The sequence below is a fragment of the Oncorhynchus tshawytscha genome, linkage group LG27, assembly GCF_018296145.1.
Source record: "Oncorhynchus tshawytscha isolate Ot180627B linkage group LG27, Otsh_v2.0, whole genome shotgun sequence".
Classification (NCBI taxonomy): Eukaryota; Metazoa; Chordata; class Actinopteri; order Salmoniformes; family Salmonidae; genus Oncorhynchus; species Oncorhynchus tshawytscha.
In genome coordinates this window covers 6,989,683-7,006,354 of record NC_056455.1, presented here as the reverse complement: position 1 = coordinate 7,006,354, position 16,672 = coordinate 6,989,683, and the positions used below count along the sequence as shown (strand labels likewise).

At 47.8% G+C, this 16,672-nt stretch overlaps 1 protein-coding gene across 11 annotated transcripts in view; it reads left to right on the top strand.

The window, feature by feature from the left end:
* arhgap21a (Rho GTPase activating protein 21a) overlaps positions 1-16,672 on the top strand; it is a 107,633-nt gene that overhangs the window by 84,562 nt on the left and 6,399 nt on the right. For 6 of the 11 annotated variants that reach the window (XM_042307440.1, XM_042307438.1, XM_042307439.1 and 3 more), the window contains 7 exons: positions 2,771-2,831; positions 4,634-6,245; positions 14,474-14,629; positions 15,383-15,497; positions 15,633-15,672; positions 16,014-16,151; positions 16,289-16,597. In XM_042307440.1, the coding sequence (XP_042163374.1) occupies positions 2,771-2,831; positions 4,634-6,245; positions 14,474-14,629; positions 15,383-15,497; positions 15,633-15,672; positions 16,014-16,151; positions 16,289-16,597 (2,431 nt within the window). Of the gene's footprint in view, positions 1-2,770; positions 2,832-3,614; positions 3,996-4,633; positions 6,246-14,473; positions 14,630-15,382; positions 15,498-15,632; positions 15,673-16,013; positions 16,152-16,288; positions 16,598-16,672 lie in introns of those variants that run through there. The other 5 variants (XM_042307433.1, XM_042307434.1, XM_042307442.1 and 2 more) reach the window with 5 other exon arrangements.

The window sequence follows — 16,672 nt, the reverse complement described above, 5'->3', positions numbered from 1 at the left end:
GACATCTAGTGGAAGCCTTAGGAAGTGCAACTTGACCCATATCCCACTGTGTTTTCGATAGGGGCTGAGTTGAAAATCAAACAATCTCAGATTTCCCACTTCCTGTTTGGATTTCTTCTCAGGTTTTTGCCTGCCATATCAGTTATTTTATACTCACAGACATCATTCAAACAGTTTTAAAAACTTCAGAGTGTTTTCTATCCAATACTACTAATAATATGCATATATTAGCACCTGGGACTGAGGAGCAGGCCGTTTACTCTGGGCACCTTATTCATCCAAGCTACTCAATACTGCCCCCAGCCATAAGAAGTTAAACACCTCATGTATTTTGTTAGGAAAGCTACATACAGTTGAAGTCGGAAGTTTACATACACCTTAGCCAAATACATTTAAACTCTGTATTTCACAATTCCTGTCATTTAATCCTAGTAAAAATGACCTGTCTTAGGACAGTTAGGATCACCACTTTATTTTAAGAATGTGAAATGTCAGAATAATAGTAGAGAATTATTTTTTTCAGTTTTATTTTTTTCATCACATTCCCAGTGGGTCAGAAGTTTACATACTCTCAAATAGTATTTGGTAGCATTGCCTTTAAATTCTTTAACTTGGGTCAAACATTTTGGGTAGTCTTCCACAAGCTTCCCACAATAAGTTGGGTGAATTTTGGCCCATTCCTCCTGACAGAGCTGGTGTAACTGAGTCAGATTTGTAGGCCTCCTTGCTCGCTTACGCTTTTTCAGTTCTGCAAACAAATTTCCAATACGGTTGAGGTCAGGGCTTTTTAATGGCCACTCCACTACCTTGACTTTGTTGTTCTTAAGCCATTTTGCCACAACTTTAGAAGTATGCTTGGGGTCATTGTCCATTTGGAAGACCCATTGCGACCAAGCTTGAAATTAACTTTAACTGATGTCTTGAGATGATGCTTCAATATATCCACATAATTTGCCCTCCCAATGATGCCATCTATTTTGTGAAGTGCACCAGTCCCTCCTGTAGAAAAGCACCCCCACAACATGATGCTGCCACCCCCATGCTTCACGGTTGGGACGGTGTTCTTCAGCTTGCAAGCCTCCCCCTTTTCCTCCAAACATAACGATGGCCATTATGGCCAAACAGTTCTATTTTTCTTTCATCAGACCAGAGGACATTTCTCCAAAACGTACAATCTTTGTCCCCATGTGCAGTTGCAAACCGTAGTCTGGCTTTTTTATGGCGGTTTGTGATTGGAATTGTGATACAGTGAATTATAAGTGAAATAATCTGTCTGTAAACAATTGTTGGAAAAATGACTTGTGACAAGCACAAAGTAGAAGTCCTAACCGAAACAAAACTATAGCTTGTTAACAAGAAATTTGTGGAGTGGTTGAAAAACAAGTTTGAATGACTCCAACCTAAGTGTATGTAAACTTCCACCTTCAACTGTACATTAACCTATATGCAGCCCTTTCCTTGTCATGTGGAGAACAATAGAGCATGTATTCATTATAGTTGAAGTTGTTATGATACACTACAACACACAAACTCAGATGTGAACATTGAATTAAAATAGCCAGGGAGTTACTCTAGAGTCCTGATACAATTGCCCGTTGATGTAAAGTTTATCCATCACCCTGGAGACTCGTTGATTCAGGCAACACTTTTCCTTCACGATGGGCAAAAAAAAAAAAATCCTTTCATTGATCTCGGTGGGGAAGTGATCATTCATTCTAAAATCAGTGTTTCTGAGTTCTCTGCACCTGCTCTTCGTCATTTCCTCTTGCTAAATTTGTCAAAACATGCAATAATAGCCAGTGGCCTATTCCCCAGAGGCCTTACCCATTCTATTGACTCTGGACGAAGTGACATTACGCACAACATCAGTGGGCAGTTTCAGTTGAGTTGACATAAAGTCTCGGATTGTGTCCTCACAGCCTCTGTTGTTGTCATTCTCCGGTATCCCTGAGAATATGAGATTGTTCCGCATTGATGGACACTGCACATCAAGCAAGGCTTCTTTAAGTTGTTTGTTCTCCCTTTGCACCACCTCCACCTTGCTATGAATACAGTCGACAGTACATTTCAGCATCGTGTTCTCTTTCCTTAGATCATCCATCTGACATTGGCTGAATTCTGGACTGGCACATAATGCATTTCTGTTAGTGTTTTTTTTTATACATTTGCAAAAATGTCACTTTGTGTTTATGAGGTATTGTGTGTAGACTGAGGAGGAACATTTTTTAATTTAATCCTTTTTAGAAAAAGCCTGTAATGTAACAACGTAGAAAAAGTCAAGGGGTCTGAATACCTTCCGAATGCACCATATGTGTGGGTGTCGTTTATATACGAGACATGTATGTTTTATGTATGTACAGCATCATTCTGGAATGTGGAACATGTTCCAGTTGTGTAAAGTCTTCCTTGACTTGTGTGAGTACATCCTCCTAAAGAGAATAGCTTGGTGCAATGAGTGTCCAGAACACATCCACTGAGAGCAGTAGAGTCAACGGGGTCATCGTCAACAGGGTCTCCTGTGACATGGTGGCTGATCAACTCATCTCAAAGCAAAACAAAACCCTTCGTCACAACTGGGGGGAAAGTGTTCTCTTACTGTAACACGATGAGTTTGGGAAAAAATGTGGAATTCTAATTGTTTTTCTATCATTCCATCTGTGTTCCTTTTTCCCTTCTCCCCTTCCTCCTTCTCTCCCCTCTCTTCGGTTCCCCCTCTCTTTGCCCTCTCCCGTCCTTGTCCCTCTCGCCTTCCTTCTCGATCTCTCCACAGTGAGAGTGTGTTGGAGCTCTCTATAATGCCAAAAGATGAAGACGTGCTGCAGCTGGTAAGTGTGAGTATGATATTTCTGCCACACTACACCCTAATAGAAATACTCAACTCTCTCCTGATAAATGAATTGATTTAAGAATACTAATACTACGGAGAGATAACATCTTGGATATAGTCGTTCTTGTCATTCCTTTGCTTTGAGTTGAAATCCTCAACTCTCAGGAACTAGCTTCACTCTGACCTCACTGTCACGCAGATGCTTTCTCGCCTGTAGCTGGATTACAACACACATTCATTCAAGCTATAATCCAAAGTTCTGTAGAAGCATCACATGAAAAGCAGCTACCCACATACTCACATACTCACATACTCACACACACACACACACATACTCACACGCACGCGCACGCACACACACACACACACACACACACACACACACACACACACACACACACACACACACACACACACACACACACACACACGCACGCTTTGCCTCAGTCCATAAATTGCTCCACCACTTACACACATGACCAGACATGCAGAGCAGAGCAGAGCCTCTCCTCTGGACCAGGAGGCGCAACCCAGGGCCCGACTTGGGCATTTCTCTCTCTCTCTCTCTCTCTCTCTCTCTCTCTCTCACACACACACAAACCCCTACCCACCAAGCACCCTTTCTTCCCCCTTCCAAATACTGTCCTCCTTCAACCCCACTACCACTCCCCTACCCCTCCACTCCTCCACCCTTCTCTCCTCTCACTCTGCCCCTCACTGCACCACGGGCATCGGTTGCATTCCAATGGTGACATCACCAGCACTAGTTACGCCCCCTTCCACCCTCCCACAGGGTAGAGTGAGAGAGAGAGAGAGAGAGAGAGAGAGAGGGAAGAGGGACTTTGGAAAGGCTTGTCTGAGGACGGCATACCGAACGAAGAAGAAAGTTGGACAGATAGCAGAAAAGAACAGACAAAAAGAGGAGTGTAAAGAAGAAGTTGAGACATAACCTCGAGAAAGAAGGAAAGAGAGTGGTAAAATCGTAGCGGCGGGAGTGTTAGTGTCTGTGGGAAGCAAACAGACTGGTGCATTGAGGAGTTCCCCTCCTCTCCTCTTCCTCTGTGAGTGACTTCAAGCCACAGTATTGAGCCTGAGAGACACTGCCAGACTGAGTGTGGGCCTGCCCTGCTCTCTGAGGTGAAGCCTGAACACCAGCTAAACATCATCTGTAAGTGTTGCCTTTTGATGTGAATTCATTTTGGGCAAAGATGTTTTAAGTCTGTGGCTTTGTAGTTTCTTAATCGGTGTTGCGGCTGTAGCTTGGGGGGCTTGAACGCTGAACGATGCTTCAGATGTGTGTTGTTGTTGCGGGTATATTGGATCAAGCTAGCTGTAGCAGTGAGACTCTGTGCTGGTTCTGATAGATCCAGATTTGCTGTTGTTTTATGTCAGTGCTTTGTTGAAGTGTTGTATTCGGGAACATCGCTGTGGGTCTGTGCGGCTGCAGACGGTTGCTGTGCTGTGGTTCTGGCTCAAGGCGCGTGCTAGTGCCTGCAGCTAACGAGTAGCTGTGTTTGTGTTGGAGGCTGAGTTGGGGCCCCTGAGAGTCACTGTGGCTGAGCAGACTGAGGTGGTAGGAGGATGAACACAGATGATTCTCGACGTCGCTTGCGGTGCAACATCATCGTTAACAAGGAGCTTTAGTGGAATGCTGTGCCGGTCAAACCTGTGACTGTCAAAGCAGTTGTATTGAATCATTGAATCCATCTACTGATCCCGCTCCTTCCTCCCTTCTGACCTCTGTTCGTCACCTGAACTCCTCCTATTTGTGTCTCAGCTCTCTCCCTCTCTTATCTCCACCTACAGGCATACTCCCAGGATGCCTACCTGAGGGGCAACGAGCCTTACACAGGGGGAGCCCGGAACCTTCCGGTACCCCCGCCCCTCTGCTACGCTCCCCGCACCAAGTCCCAGCCTCCCGCCGGGGCCCCGGCCCCCATGGGCCAGAACCAGCTGGACAACTGGAGCCGCTGGGCAGGCTCCGCCAGCCCCTTGTCCCCCCTGGACAACCGCTCCACCGTGGGCAGCCCGGCCAGCTGGCAGGAGGGACTGGGCGGAGAGCCGGGGGGCGTGTGCCACAGTAGCCCCCCCTACAGGACAGAGGAGATCCAGTACGGTGTGACCGGACAGCAGCCTACGGGACAGACCAGGGGCCGCTCCTACTCCTCATCTTCTTCTTCAGGAGGGCCCCTCAGCAGCCCTCTGCATGTCCATTATGTCAACCACAATGCTGCTGGCACTGCCACCACCGCCTCCTCTCAGCCCCAGAAAGGCAGCCAGGCCTGGGCCAGCCCTCCCCAGCCGAGCCCCAGCCGCAGCCAGCACTGCCAACAGGCCCTGTCTGAGTGGTACTACAGCCAAGCTGCTGAGCAGCGTCAGGGCCGCAGTGGCAGCATGCACCAACGCCACCGCAGCTACTCTCAGGACAGGCTGTGTGAGACAGGCCCTGGGTGCCACCGCCGGGGTCCGGGCGGCTGGCCCCACAGCGCCTCCCAGGACACCCTGATGCTACTGCAGCAGTCGGGCCCCGGCCCCCACGGGGACCCTTCTTGGACCTACGGAGACTGGGAGGGGGCCCGGGACCAGAGTCACCCCTCCTCCTACGGCAGCAGAGCCCGGTCGGAGAGCCTGCTGGTACAGTACGACCGCTATGGCCGTTCGCTGGAGATGTTGGAGTCGCCCCGTTCCGAGAGGCCCGCCTGGCTGCAGCAGGCCTCACAGCAAGCACCCAGGACTGAGGCCTACCAGAGGCAGGGGAACCATTACGGTGTCGCACCCTCTATGGGCCGACAACCACAGCCGCACCATAAAACCACCCCCCAACCCCACTCACAGTCTCACCCACAGCCCCAGTCCCAGCCCCAACAACCAGCCCCCCAGAGCAGACGTCTGCCCACCGGACAGAGCCTGGATGACCAGCCAGTAGGTTACCGAAGCTACAGCCCCTCCTTCAACCGCAAGACAGGCCGCATCATGCAGCAACCCTCCTTCAGGGACCCCTCCTACCTTGGCCCCCACCTCAGCTGGGCCCCCACCCCCAAAACCAGCCCCCCAGAGGGTGTTGTCCCCTCAGTTCCATCCCCCCTGGCCTCCACCACTCCCGAGCCCCTTGACAGGGCCTACCGCCCCACCAACCATGAGAGAGGGGCAGTGGAAGGCCAGGCGGAGGTGCTAGCTCAGACCCAGGAAGTCAAACTGAGACAGAAACCCCCCACGGGACGAAGGAGCGCCCACGCCATGCGCCACCCCCACTACACCCTGCCTGTAGATGGCACAGAACCCCCTGTGTTCCCCCCTGACCCCCACGACACTGCCCCTGCCCCTCGCCCCTCAGGAGATGGTGCCCCGCACCGTACCAATGGCAACCTGGCCCCCCTGTCTGTAGAGGATGACGCAATGGCCTCCATTCCCTTTATAGGTAAGCACCTCCACCACCACACACCCCTCCTCCTCATCCTCTCCCAACCCCTCCATGTGACTTGAAGACCCCAATCACTCACACTTCTGTTTAAGACACAAACATATTCCTCCTGATTGATCTTACTGGAACTTACTTGAAACTAACTGTTTGTAAATTTAAACAAGAAGCTTACCAGAAAGATTGACCAGAAAGAGGGGGGGGGGACATAGACTATTGACTTGGCCTCTATTTAGAGAATAGAACCATTCTCTCTGTACCCTTCATTTCCTCTGTCGGTCTACCTGTGTGGCCAGGCTCCAGGCTTTTCCTCACTCTGTCTCCAGTCTGTGTCTTTGTTTGTGTTGGGTAATACTGTCACTTCCCACAGACATGCAGACAGTATTAGTAGTGTTTGATTGAATCATATTTTACGGGACTTCACTAACCCCCCCCCCAAGTCTCTCAGATCCCCTTTCCATTCACAGGAGAGGAGGTGGAAGCTGACTTTATGTCTCTCACTAGCTTTCAGTCTGTCTGCTCTCACAACAGGGAGAATATTTTTCTCTCTCTATGTCACTGCCATGAATTCCATTTGAATTCCAGCCAAGTTGGGTGACAAGTAGCCTAGCGCTTAAGAGCGTTGGCCCGGTAACCAAAAGGTTGCTGGTTTGAATCCCCGAGCCGACTAGGTGACAAATCTGCCGATGTGCCCTTGAGCAAGGCACGTAACCCTAAATGCTCCTGTAAGTCGCTCTGGATAAGAGCTTCTGCTAAATGACAACCAAAAAAGAGAAGAATAGTATAAATGAATTGGTTGAAACTCTAATAATAACCTTAACTTTTGGCATTATGTCTGGATTTACTGAGATTCACCCTCTGGGCTTTGTAACTGTTTGAACGTTTGTGTATTTGCATACTACATGTGTGTTCTACTGTAATCACACATTTGTATGTATGATGTATGTATGTATGTATGTATGTATGTATGTATGTATGTATGTATGTATGTATGTATGCATGTATGCATGTATGCATGTATGTATGCATGTATGCATGTATGTATGTACAGTGTGTGTGTGTGTTTGTGAGAACAGAACAAGAGGTATCTGGCCGTGTCTCAGCTTGTTGCCTCTGCTCTGCTGCTGGAAGAACACATGATGAACATAACAGGGCCTCAGTAAATAGGCAGCTAGTCCTACATCCTGTACAGTACTGATCAACAGACCATAGCCTCTAGCCCTACAGTCAAACCACAGGTTATCCAACCGACCACAGCTAAGGCAGGACCAGGCCAGGGCCACATGCAGTACCTATAGGAAGTCTACACCCCCTTGAACCTTTTTCACATTTTGTTGCGTTTACACAGTGGGATTGAAATGTTTAATTATGTCATTGATCGACACAAAATACTCCATAATCTCAAAGTGAAAAGAAAATGCAACAAATTTGAACAAATGGAATCAAACTTGAATAACTGAAATAGAGTTGTTGCATAAGTATTCAGCCCCTTTGTTTAGACAAGCCTAAATGAATTCAGGAGTAAGCTGTGGCTTAACAAATCACATATGTTACATGGACTCACAGTGTGAAATAATAGGGGTTGATATGATATTTAAATGACTAACCCTTCCTCTGTCCCCCATACATACCACATATGTAAGGTCCCTCAGTCAAGTACTGAATGTCAAGCACAGATTCAACTACAAAGACCAGGGAGCTTTTCAAACGCCTCATAAAGAAGGGCAGTGATTGGTAGATGGGTAACAATAACAAATCAGACATTGAATATCTATCTTTAAGCATGGCCAAGTTAATCATAATGCTGTGGGGGATGTATTTACATCATCCAGACACAAAGATACAGTCGTCCTTCTGAACTGAGCTGCAGGACAGGAATGAAACTGTGTGTGTGTGTGTGTGTGTGTGTGTGTGTGTGTGTGTGTGTGTGTGTGTGTGTGTGTGTGTGTGTGTGTGTGTGTGTGTGTGTCTGTGTGTGTGTGTGTGTGTGTGTGTGTGTGTGTGTGCACGCGCGCACAGGGATGTTACCATGAGGCCATTGGTGATTTTAAAACAGTTACAGAGTTCAATGGCAGATATACTGAATAAAAAATATTCCAAAACATGCATATATATGCGATAAAGCACTAATGCAATATTGCAAATAAAACACGGCAAAGGAATACACGTTTTGGCCAAAATGCAAAGCCTTATGTTTGGTCCAAAACACCACTGAGTAACTGCCTCCTAATTTTCAAGCATGGCGGTGACTGCATCGTGGTATGGGTATGCTTGACTTTGGAAATAACCCAGTTACCGTTTTGACTTACATCTGCTTGAAAATGTATGGCAAGACTTGAAAAATTGCTGTCTAGCCATGATCCCCAACACCTTGACAGAGCTTGAAGATTATTATTATTTATTTTTTAAAGGATAATGGGCAAATATCGCACAATATACAGGTGGGAGAAGCTCTTAGGAGATTTACTCACAAGACTCACAGCTGTCATCGTCTGCCAAATGTGCTCCTAACATGTACCGACTCAGGGGGGTGACTAATCATTATAATTATTATTAATGGACTAATCAAGTCATATGACTGTTTTATTTTATTTCATCTTTAACTTTAGAGTTTTAGAGTATCTCGTGTCGATCGTTGACAAAAGAAATGACAGTTAAATCCATTTCAACACAATCAAATGTGACAAAGTCCAAGGAGTATGCAGACAATCTATAAGCAAGGTAGGCTACTCCACACCCTCAGATGGTCAGGACAACAACTGAGGTCAGCAAAGCGGATTCAAATGAGCTGCGTCGGAAACTTGTGCCTCCGTTAAAATGGAGAGATGGATAGATGCCCTCAATGTGGGGCCAAACCTTGAGGAACATAGAGAGCGAGAGAGATCTATAAAGGAAAGAGATTTAATAAGGAAGAAAACCAGGGAACGGAGACAATTCTTGCTGCTTCTCTTCCTTCCTGCTCAAGAGTCAGGGATGCAAGCTGAGGCACGTTTAATGACCAAAGACTTCAAACTCCTGTCTTGCTGTTTCTCTATCTCTCTATCTTTTCCTCTCCCTGATAGGATCTGTGATCTGGTTGTTTGGGAACATGATTTAATAGGCTGTAGAGGATGAGGCTGTGTAGTAGACAGACGCACAAAAGCACGGAGTCTGTGTGGTCCAGGATGGTGGTTGGATTCTCTTGCCTTCTAGTATCGGTCGTTTGACTTAGCGTTTCTCTATATGGTGCCAGAAGTCTCGATGGTGGGACAGGGGGCCTGGTGGTAGTGGGACCCCCTGTGAGTCACAGTACAGTAGGGGTCCAGACTGTCTCTGTCACACTGCCAGCTTCAGGCATTGCCCTCTCTGCCCACTGCCCTCAATGCTGCCTTTGTGTACCACTGGGAGATAGAAGGGGTACTCACCAGTCCACAGCCCCTCCACACTATACCCTCCCCACAACAGACACACAGAGCCACTACCATCCACACAACACACACACACACACAAACCCACATACATACTGAGCTAGCCAAAACATGGCCTATGCTCGCAAAGGCATCTCTCTTTCACCCTCTCTCTCTGTGTCTCTGTGTGAGCGGGTGAGGTCATGGCGTCTCCTATGGAGAAGGGGAAGTGGTAGTAGGCTATAGGAGTGTGTTGTAGTAGTATAGAGCCCTGCTCCTGTAGTGTGGTGGCTGGGAGCTCCTCTCTCTACTGGCGCTGCTCTGCTGCTGCTGGCTCTGTTAATGATGGCCTTTGTTAACCCCACAGGCAGCGAGAGCGGCTATTTCTGGGCTCGGCTGTAAACAGGCAGATTCCACATCCCAGATTGGGAATGTTTCCGCCTCTTCTCCTACTGCCTCTGTTGGGCTGGCCCTAGCACCCGAGACGAGAATCGGACGGTTACGGAGAGAAGAGGAGGTTGTGAGGGTGAGACAGAGGAAAGCAGGTGGAAGGCAGTGAAAGTGAAAGCAGAGATGGAATAGAGGGGAGAATATGTCTGTGGAGAGGTATGGTGAGAGAAGAAACAGACATAGGGGGAGAGAGGGATGAGTGTTGCATGAAAAGTTACATTTTGAGCACCTTTTAACAATACAAGAAAGCATAACATTCCGTTTCAAAAAGTTCAAGTTAAGGCTATAGGGGTTGCTTTCGAGTTGAGAGCCAAGTCGTCTTTGAGCCATAGCTTCCATTTGAGACTGAAGATCTGCTGCCCTCTGCTGTTTAGTGAAGGTACTCACAGACAGGCGCAGCAGCCGTGGTTATTAGTGAGGCCAGCATTCGGACCTGAAGCTACAAAAGTTAAACATGGGCAAAACCCTACCCTTCCCTCCCTACATGCAAACACTAGTCTGGTCCATAATCCTCTGTGTCAGTCAGAAAGTGTGTTGTGGCTGGCTGGTTTCACATCCCCTTGTGTGTGTTTTAGAATGGTTGAGATGAACGTGGTAGAGTTATCTTGGACAAGGTTGGGTAGGTTACTTTCTAAATGACATCTGCTAGAGTTACTAGTTACCTGTCCAAAATTGTAATCAGTACTGTAACTTTTGGATCACCCAAACTCAGTAGCAATCGGATGACTTTCAGTTACTTTTAGATTACTATTGCAGGATAAATCAACGTTAGAGTTGACATAGCTGATGTTGCACTATGGTGTATGTAGGCTTCTTTTAACCCATCGCTTCTACTTTAATACAGATAAGTTTCACGTTTGAATGTCTGCGAGCTCTAAACCCAACGATGCAGTAATCAATAATTAGTGTGAAAAATAACAAAAGGTAGAACAAAAACAAACGAGACATTTTTTCAATAAATAATAAGAATACGAGAAAGTAAGAAGCTATATACAGGGTCAGTTCCAGGGTCAGTAGCTATATACAGGGTCAGTTCCAGGGTCAGTAGCTATATACAGGGTCAGTAACTATATACAGGGTCAGTTCCAGGGTCAGTAGCTATATACAGGGTCAGTTCCAGGGTCAGTAGCTATATACAGGGTCAGTTCCAGGGTCAGTAGCTATATACAGGGTCAGTTCCAGGGTCAGTAGCTATATACAGGGTCAGTTCCAGGGTCAGTAGCTATATACAGGGTTAGTTCCAGGGTCAGTAACTATATACAGGGTCAGTAGCTATATACAGGGTCAGTTCCAGGGTCAGTAACTATATACAGGGTCAGTTCCAGGGTCAGTAGCTATATACAGGGTCAGTTCCAGGGTCAGTAACTATATACAGGGTCAGTTCCAGGGTCAGTAACTATATACAGGGTCAGTTCCAGGGTCAGTAACTATATACAGGGTCAGTAGCTATATACAGGGTCAGTAACTATATACAGGGTCAGTTCCAGGGTCAGTAGCTATATACAGGGTCAGTTCCAGGGGCAGTAGCTATATACAGGGTCAGTTCCAGGGTCAGTAACTATATACAGGGTCAGTTCCAGGGTCAGTAACTATATACAGGGTCAGTTCCAGGGTCAGTAGCTATATACAGGGTCAGTTCCAGGGTCAGTAACTATATACAGGGTCAGTTCCAGGGTCAGTAACTATATACAGGGTCAGTTCCAGGGTCAGTAGCTATATACAGGGTCGGTAACTATATACAGAGTCAGTTCCAGGGTCAGTAGCTATATACAGGGTCAGTTCCAGGGTCAGTAGCTATATACAGGGTCAGTTCCAGGGTCAGTAGCTATATACAGGGTCAGTAACTATATACAGGGTCAGTTCCAGGGTCAGTAGCTATATACAGGGTCAGTTCCAGGGTCAGTAGCTATATACAGAGTCAGTAGCTATATACAAGGTCAGTTCCAGGGTCAGTAGCTATATACAGGGTCAGTTCCAGGGTCAGTAGCTATATACAGGGTCAGTTCCAATACCACATTTACAATGTGCAGGGATACTAGATTGATAGAGGTTTATATGTATAGGGGTAAGTAGGTGAGTAGGCATCAGGATATATGATAAACAGTAGAAGCAGCGCAAATGAAGATTGTATGTACGTGAGTGTGTGTGCGTGTGTAAAGTCAGTATAAATGTGCGTGCATGGTATGTGCGTGTTGGAGTGTTAGTGTGTGTGATTGTGTAGAGTCCTGTGAGTGTGCATAGAGAGTGCAAAAATACAAAGAAATACAAGGGTCTATTTAGGGAAAAGAAGTTGGTGTCAGACTTGATGCACCGGTACCGCTTGCCATGCGGAAGCAGAGAGAACAGTCTATGACTTGAGTGGCTGGAGTCTTTCCCGGGCCTTCCTTGCATACCACCTGATATAGAGGTCCTGGGCGGTAGGGAACTCAGCCCCAGTGATGTACTGGGCTTGTCCGCACCACCCTCTGTAGCGCTATGCTGTTGCCATACCAAGCAATGACGCAGCCTGTCAAGAAGCGGTAGAACATGGATTTGTGAGGGCCCCGTGCCAACCTTTTTCAACCTCCTGAGTGGGGAAGAGGCGCTGTCTCTTCACGACTGTGCGTATGTGTTTGCCTCATTTTAAGTCCTGAGTGATTTGGATCCCGGGGGATGTGAATCCTCGGAACCTGCTCCGCTGCAGCCCCGTCGATGTGGATGGGGGCGTGCTCGGACCCCCATTCCCTGTAGTCCACGATCAGCTCCTTGGTCTTAATGAGGTTGGAGGGAGAGGTCGTTGTCCCGGGACCACACTGTCAGGTCACTGACCTCCTCCCTGTAGGCTGTCTCGTCGTCGCCGGTGATCAGGCCTACCACCGTCATGTCGTCATCACACTGGATGATGGTGTTGGAGTGGTGTGTGGCCTCGCCGTGGTTTGTGTACAGGAAGTGCAGGAGGGGACTGAGCACGCACCCCTGTAATACAATTAGGCTATATCTTGACATAAAAAAACAAAGTCTGTCAGATTTCCAGTCATTCCAATTAATTGAATACCCCTTGATCTTCAAGAATAGGACTTATATATAGATTAGCCAAATAGTTTGTTTTTGACAGTATGTGGAGCACAATACCGCTTAGTTTAGAAGGGAGGAAGTCCCTCAAAGTGTTATTCCATAGACTGGGATCTGCACTATGCTGCGGTTGCAAGAGTGAATTCTTCACTCGTGGCTGTCCACCGGTCGCAAACAATAGACGATAGGCAGCTTAAACCTCTTAAATTCAACCATTTATTCGGTTCAAAAAGCACACCGCTTGGTGTCAACAACAAAATAAATCGCCAACATCCTCTATGAATTGAAGAGTAATCCAAGTAATCATCTAGTTTTTCAAAGGAATCTGTAATCTGATTACAATATTTTTGGTAACGAATTACGGTTCGTTTTTGTTGTAATCAGTTATATGTAACACATTAAATGTAATCCATTACTCCCCAACCCTGATCTTCGATATATTACTTATGGTTGTTTTATGTATTTCTGTCATTCATCTATGAAATGACTGCTTTCATTTTGAAAATGCATAGCAGCTAACCAGTGTAATGCAATCACACAAATGAACACACTGAATCACACACAGCCTTCCCAACCCGCTAGTTGATAAAGAACTGAAACCGAGCGTTATTACATGGTACTCGAAGCCTTTTCCGTTTCTATTTGAAGAACTGTTCTCATGGAGGCCGCAGACACAGGTACAGCATAGGGTGTTGTTTCAATCTCTCTGTATGTTGTTTTACTTTCCACCTTATTAGTTTGTCTATTGTCCGTGTGTGTGTGTGTGTGTGTGTGTGTGTGTGTGTGTGTGTGTGTGTGTGTGTGTGTGTGTGTGTGTGTGTGTGTGTGTGTGTGTGTGTGTGTGTGTGTGTGTTTTTATGCAATAGAGCTGTAATATGGCTCATTTACAGATACGCTATTGAAGTTCTAAATTGCAGTTCTGCCTTGCTCTTTCCTGACCATTTTCATCCACTTTCTCGTTGAGGATGCTTCATAGAACACATGTTATAATCTGTGTGTACGGTGTTTGTGTGTTAGAAGGACTAAGAAAGTGAGTACGTAAGGAATGTGTCTGGTCAAAGGTTCTCAGAGAACCGGAGCATTCCCTTTTGAAAACAGTACCTCAGTCCTTTATGGTCACCCTCTGGTGGTACCTCATCGCTCTCCCTTCCTTCAAATCCTCTCCCCTCCTCCCTCTATCCTTCCCTCTCGTCCTCTCACCCTTGATTCTGCCCTCTTCCCTTTCCTAACCTTCCCTCTACTTCCCTTCCTCCCTTCTTCCTCTCCTGTCTCCCCACCTTTGCCCTTTCCCTTCCCTCTGTCCTTCCCTCTCCTCCTCCCTCTACCCCCCCACACACACAGATGAGCCGACGAGCCCCAGCGCTGACCTCCGTGCCCGCCACGTACCCGCCTCCTCCGTGGTGTCCAGCGGCATGAGCTCAGCGCCCGCCATCGTCACCAGCCCCGCCTCCCCCACCTTCACCTTCCCCCTAACCAGGCTCTTCTCACACGACTGCAGTGAGTGTCCCCCTTGAGCCGGACTACCCCGGACCGACCCCCCTGCATGCAGCCATACCAGAACCCACCCAGCACCCCTCTCTGCGGTGTCTGGTACCATGCGAGCAGACATGCCACCTCCACATCTATGGAGAGAATGGCTTACTGTACACAGCATGCTCCTTTGTCTCTCTGCATGAGTTGATTGACAATTTTTCCATGGCAAAGAGGTCAATTAGCCTCCAGTGAATAGGCCTTGTGTACTTCTTTGTGCCTGGTAAGATGCATGCGCACCCTAAAGCAAATGTAGTCTCTCCGCGGTGGACTAACCGCCTAGGCAGATGCATATGCGTCACTGAAGTGAATGTGTTTACTCTTTACCTTTGGTAGAAAGTGTGTTTTCCTCTGTATAGACTAGAGCATGAAGTCCAGAGGTCCTCGTACACCCAGCTTTAGCCCAGTCTGACAGACAGACTCCCCTTGCACGACAGTAGTGAGCGAAGTGACCTGAGAAGATCTAACCTAACCTGAGTCCATCCTGCCAGCCCACCTATTCACCCGCTACCTCACCCCAACCACCTCACCCAACCACCCTCCAGCTCTCTGTCAACCGCTCACCCTCGTCTCTTAACCCCACACTCCTTAACCTTCTCTCATCCTCTGACTGCCATTACATCTACATTCTTCTCTTTCCTTCCTTCTTCCTTTCTTTCCTTCTTTCTTTCTTTCTTTCTTTCCCTCTCTCTCTCACTCGCTCCGTCTCCCACTGAGCAGGCAGTATTAAATCCAGTCGCCGTTCCTCCTATCTTCTAGCCATCACCACGGAACGCTCCAAGTCATGTGACGAGGGACTCAACACCTTCAGGGGAGAGGAGGGCCGCGTCTTCTCGTGAGTAACGGAACACCGGGGGGAGACGTGGGAAAGCGATTTAAGAGGGATTCATCTGGAGCATATGATCAATTCAATTCGTAGGAAATCTTGCGGTAGTCATTTTAAACTAACCCTCCGTTTTATTCTCCATAGGAGGCTGCCAAAGAGAGTGAAGAGTTTCTTCACTGATGGGGTGAGTTTTCCCCCTGTTTCACAACAACAGTACGCTGTACCCTACACGTGACCACACTGCTGATTGCAGAGGACCTGGCAGCTTGGGGAGTGTGTCTGAATCCATCTGGGGGTTTTTTTCAGTGTGTTTATCCTAAAAACCTGTTGTGGAGTGGTGTGTAACTTTTGACCCTGTGTGTGTGTGTGTGTGTGTGTGTGTGTGTGTGTGTGTGTGTGTGTGTGTGTGTGTGTGTGTGTGTGTGTGTGTGTGTGTGTGTGTGTGTGTGTGTGTGTGTGTGTGTGTGTGTGTGTGTGTGTGTGTGTGTGTGTGTGTGTGTGTTGTGTTGTTTGTGTGTGTGTTAGTCTCTGGACAGTCTGGGGGCAGCGGAGGAGGTGCGCTCCAAACGCCACTCCACCTCAGAGCTGGGCAGCATCAGCTACAGTGACATATGGAGAGAGGGATGGCTGCACTACAAACAGATCCTCACGGAGAAGGGCAAGGTGAGAGAGAGGGAGGAGAAAGCAGGAAAGAACGAGTAGAGGAATAGGACCTGCTGCAGTTTAATGAACCATTTCCTCTCTCTCTCTCTCTCTCTCTGTCCTTTTTCTCACTCTCTCCGTTCCGTTCTGTGTTGCAGAAGGTGGGCAGCGGCATGCGTCCGTGGAGGCGGGTCTTCTCGGTGTTGCGCTCCCACTCGCTCTTCCTCTACAAGGACAAGCGGGAGGCGGTCCTGCGGGGCGCCACTCTGGGAGGCGATGCCGACGAGGAGCAGCCAATCAGCATCCGGGGCTGCCTGGTGGACATAGCGTACAGCGAGACCAAGCGCAAGCACGCGCTGCGTCTGACCACTCAGGACTTTTGTGAGTACCTGCTGCAGGCCGAGGACAGAGAGGACATGCTGGACTGGATCAAGGTCATCAGTGAGAACAGCAAGACCGACAATGAGGTGGGTCAGAGGGCACCACTCTCACCTCTCAACTGACCTCTCACCTCTCAACTCTGACCGTAGACCCCTCTCAAC